The sequence below is a fragment of the Hemibagrus wyckioides genome, linkage group LG13, assembly GCF_019097595.1.
Source record: "Hemibagrus wyckioides isolate EC202008001 linkage group LG13, SWU_Hwy_1.0, whole genome shotgun sequence".
In the NCBI taxonomy this organism is placed as follows: Eukaryota; Metazoa; Chordata; class Actinopteri; order Siluriformes; family Bagridae; genus Hemibagrus; species Hemibagrus wyckioides.
In genome coordinates, this window is record NC_080722.1 from 1,851,501 (window position 1) to 1,857,500 (window position 6,000).

General features: G+C 37.2%; 1 protein-coding gene across 1 annotated transcript in view; it reads left to right on the forward strand.

Annotated features, from left to right (window-relative positions):
• LOC131363330 (cadherin-related family member 1) overlaps window positions 1-6,000 on the forward strand; it is a 35,460-nt gene that overhangs the window by 3,220 nt on the left and 26,240 nt on the right. Inside the window, exon 3 of the mRNA XM_058405746.1 lies at window positions 4,841-4,986. Coding sequence (XP_058261729.1) covers window positions 4,841-4,986 — 146 coding nt within the window. The remainder of the gene's footprint in view (window positions 1-4,840; window positions 4,987-6,000) is intronic.

The window sequence follows — 6,000 nt, forward strand, 5'->3', positions numbered from 1 at the left end:
ATGATACTATACTCCAACATGATACTATACTCCAACATGATACTATACTCCAACATGATACTCTACTCCAACATGATACTATACTCCAACATGATACTATACTCCAACATGATACTCTACTCCAACATGATACTATACTCCAACATGATACTCTACTCCAACATGATACTATACTCCAACATGATACTCTACTCCAACATGATACTCTACTCCAACATGATACTATACTCCAACATGATACTCTACTCCAACATGATACTCTACTCCAACATGATACTATACTCCAACATGATACTCTACTCCAACATGATACTATACTCCAACATGATACTCTACTCCAACATGATACTATACTCCAACATGATACTCTACTCCAACATGATACTATACTCCAACATGATACTATACTCCAACATGATACTATACTCCAACATGATACTCTACTCCAACATGATACTCTACTCCAACATGATACTCTACTCCAACATGATACTCTACTCCAACATGATACTCTACTCCAACATGATACTCTACTCCAACATGATACTCTACTCCAACATGATACTCTACTCCAACATGATACTATACTCCAACATGATACTCTACTCCAACATGATACTATACTCCAACATGATACTCTACTCCAACATGATACTCTACTCCAACATGATACTATACTCCAACATGATACTATACTCCAACATGATACTCTACTCCAACATGATACTCTACTCCAACATGATACTCTACTCCAACATGATACTATACTCCAACATGATACTCTACTCCAACATGATACTATACTCCAACATGATACTCTACTCCAACATGATACTATACTCCAACATGATACTCTACTCCAACATGATACTATACTCCAGCATGATACTATACTCCAACATGATACTATACTCCAACATGATACTCTACTCCAACTTGATACTCCAACATGATACTATACTCCAACATGATACTATACTCCAACATGATACTATACTCCAACATGATACTCTACTCCAACATGATACTCTACTCCAACATGATACTATACTCCAACATGATACTCTACTCCAACATGATACTATACTCCAACATGATACTCTACTCCAACATGATACTCTACTCCAACATGATACTCTACTCCAACATGATACTATACTCCAACATGATACTCTACTCCAACATGATACTATACTCCAACATGATACTCTACTCCAACATGATACTATACTCCAACATGATACTCTACTCCAACATGATACTCTACTCCAACATGATACTATACTCCAACATGATACTATACTCCAACATGATACTCTACTCCAACATGATACTCTACTCCAACATGATACTCTACTCCAACATGATACTCTACTCCAACATGATACTATACTCCAACATGATACTATACTCCAACATGATACTCTACTCCAACATGATACTCTACTCCAACATGATACTATACTCCAACATGATACTCTACTCCAACATGATACTATACTCCAACATGATACTATACTCCAACATGATACTATACTCCAACATGATACTCTACTCCAACATGATACTATACTCCAACATGATACTATACTCCAACATGATACTCTACTCCAACATGATACTATACTCCAACATGATACTATACTCCAACATGATACTCTACTCCAACATGATACTCTACTCCAACATGATACTCTACTCCAACATGATACTCTACTCCAACATGATACTATACTCCAACATGATACTCTACTCCAACATGATACTATACTCCAACATGATACTCTACTCCAACATGATACTATACTCCAACATGATACTCTACTCCAACATGATACTCTACTCCAACATGATACTCTACTCCAACATGATACTATACTCCAACATGATACTATACTCCAACATGATACTATACTCCAACATGATACTCTACTCCAACATGATACTCCAACATGATACTATACTCCAACATGATACTCTACTCCAACATGATACTATACTCCAACATGATACTCTACTCCAACATGATACTCTACTCCAACATGATACTCTACTCCAACATGATACTCTACTCCAACATGATACTATACTCCAACATGATACTCTACTCCAACATGATACTATACTCCAACATGATACTCTACTCCAACATGATACTATACTCCAACATGATACTCTACTCCAACATGATACTCTACTCCAACATGATACTATACTCCAACATGATACTATACTCCAACATGATACTCTACTCCAACATGATACTATACTCCAACATGATACTCTACTCCAACATGATACTATACTCCAACATGATACTATACTCCAACATGATACTCTACTCCAACATGATACTATACTCCAACATGATACTCTACTCCAACATGATACTCTACTCCAACATGATACTCTACTCCAACATGATACTATACTCCAACATGATACTCTACTCCAACATGATACTATACTCCAACATGATACTCTACTCCAACATGATACTCTACTCCAACATTATACTATACTCCAACATGATACTCTACTCCAACATGATACTATACTCCAACATGATACTCTACTCCAACATGATACTCTACTCCAACATGATACTCTACTCCAACATGATACTCTACTCCAACATGATACTCTACTCCAACATGATACTCTACTCCAACATGATACTATACTCCAACATGATACTCTACTCCAACATGATACTATACTCCAACATGATACTCTACTCCAACATGATACTCTACTCCAACATGATACTATACTCCAACATGATACTCTACTCCAACATGATACTCTACTCCAACATGATACTATACTCCAACATGATACTCTACTCCAACATGATACTCTACTCCAACCTGATACTCTACTCCAACATGATACTATACTCCAACATGATACTATACTCCAACATGATACTATACTCCAACATGATACTCTACTCCAACATGATACTATACTCCAACATGATACTCTACTCCAACATGATACTATACTCCAACATGATACTCTACTCCAACATGATACTCCAACATGATACTCTACTCCAACATGATACTCCAACATGATACTCTACTCCAACATGATACTCTACTCCAACATGATACTATACTCCAACATGATACTATACTCCAACATGATACTCTACTCCAACATGATACTCTACTCCAACATGATACTCTACTCCAACATGATACTATACTCCAACATGATACTATACTCCAACATGATACTCTACTCCAACATGATACTCTACTCCAACATGATACTATACTCCAACATGATACTCTACTCCAACATGATACTATACTCCAACATGATACTCTACTCCAACATGATACTCTACTCCAACATGATACTCTACTCCAACATGATACTTCAACATGATACTATACTCCAACATGATACTATACTCCATGATACTATACTCCAACATGATACTTCAACATGATACTATACTCCAACATGATACTTCAACATGATACTCTACTCCAACATGATACTCCAACATGATACTATACTCCAACATGATACTATACTCCAACATGATACTCTACTCCAACATGATACTCTACTCCAACATGATACTCTACTCCAACATGATACTCCAACATGATACTATACTCCAACATGATACTCTACTCCAACATGATACTATACTCCAACATGATACTCTACTCCAACATGATACTCTACTCCAACATGATACTCTACTCCAACATGATACTCTACTCCAACATGATACTCCAACATGATACTCTACTCCAACATGATACTATACTCCAACATGATACTCCAACATGATACTATACTCCAACATGATACTCTACTCCAACATGATACTCTACTCCAACATGATACTCTACTCCAACATGATACTATACTCCAACATGATACTCTACTCCAACATGATACTCTACTCCAACATGATACTCTACTCCAACATGATACTATACTCCAACATGATACTCTACTCCATGATACTCTACTCCAACATGATACTCTACTCCAACATGATACTCTACTCCAACATGATACTCTACTCCAACATGATACTATACTCCAACATGATACTCTACTCCAACATGATACTCTACTCCAACATGATACTCTACTCCATGATACTCTACTCCAACATGATACTCTACTCCAACATGATACTCTACTCCAACATGATACTCTACTCCATGATACTCTACTCCAACATGATACTCTACTCCAACATGATACTCTATTTCAACATGATACTCTACTCCAACATGATACTCTACTCCAATATAATACTATTCTCCAATATGGCACTATACTTGAACATGATTCTCAGAAAGCCTGAATGATTTATATAAATAAAATGATTTTTCACCAATTTCACTTCTACACTGTTCTCCTACATGCACATAAACATTTCTGTAAAAGCTTTCTTCTTCTTTGAACTGTGTGAGCTGAGTAAAAGTCCTTATTAAAGATTCCAGAATTGATTACTGAATCTAGTTAACTAGCATTACATGAGCTTAAAGCCGGCTCCATGCGTTAGATTTTTCAGCTGGGTTCAGCCCAGAGTTTAATGTGACAAACTCAAGTGGCTTTCACATTTAGCTCTAATCACCACGGCCCATCTCACAAGAACAGGAGAACACAGTATGTGTTCTCTCTCCATAGCTGACAGCAGTCTCCAGCCAGCACACTGATGAAGTGCAGATGGAAAGCAAGGTGTTGATTGGTTTATTCACCACAAACACCAGCATGCCAATGTTTGTGTGTATTGAACGTAAGAGTGTTGTTTTCCCTCTATCTCTGTGTGTGTGTGTGTGGTGTGTGTACACTTTAGGATCTCAGGTGTTCACACTGAATGGGACAGACCCAGAGGGAGACGAGGTCAGGTATGATATTAGCTTTGAAAACGGCTTTAAAGAGTATCTTCGGGTCGAGCCCAAGTCAGGACAAGTCACTCTGATCCAGGAACTGGACCGAGAGGTGAGACTCTGATACAAATCTAACACGCTATACTCTAACTCTGTACTCTACATACAAATCTGTACTATTCTCCAACATGACACTACACTCCAGCAGTGTTAATTTCGTTAACGAAGATGATGATGAAAAACATTCGTTAACAACCATTTTTTCTGTGACTAAGACGAGACAAGACTAAGACGAAACTAATATCTGATGATAAAAACTGTGATGAAATTTAAGACGTTTCTTTGTTAACGAGACGAGACTGGACTAAAATTGCTTTTTTAGGAGTACTGGACATTCAGAATAAATCATCTCTTTGTATCGGGTAACCATCTTCCAAAATGTGTGTCCCTGTCATTGGATTAGATAAGGGGCATTTGCAGGTTTGCAGGTCGGCTAAATAAACTCCAACTGGCCTGGCGAGCTGCAATGTCTTAAGCACCTAAAGCGTTAGAAAGAAAACGAAGAACTGATATATAGAAACATTTCTGTTATAATTCCTCTGAAAAAAAAAAAACATCGTGCACTGTCCCAGAAAACAGAGAGAAGCCCTGTGGCTATAAAACAGGTGGAAAGAATACCACGAATCTGAAGGTGCGTCACCCTGCTATTTATGCAGCTTCTGTCACGCTAAGTCAACTATTTAGTCTTATTTAAGTACTTTTTTGGAACGTTAGATAAATTCATGAACAGGTAAATTTGCTAGCAAGTTTTACATGTTTACAGTATGTTTTAGCTTTCTGTTAACTAACGTCAGTTAGCTTACTGTACTGCATAGTTCTGAGCCAGACTTTCATAAATCTAAAATGTTTAATGATATATTGTACAACAGTTCGGCTTTTCTGCGGGATTCAGGTCTGTTTCTAATGAAATCTGTATCACATGCTGTAGCAAGATTATTTAGGCCCTAGCCTATTTGTTTCACTCACTTAATAGCACACAGATAGCAAGCTGTTTCTAAAATAACAGATGGATTTGGTTATATGTTAAGTTATTGGCCATGTATGTATGCTTAAGGCTGGAATACAC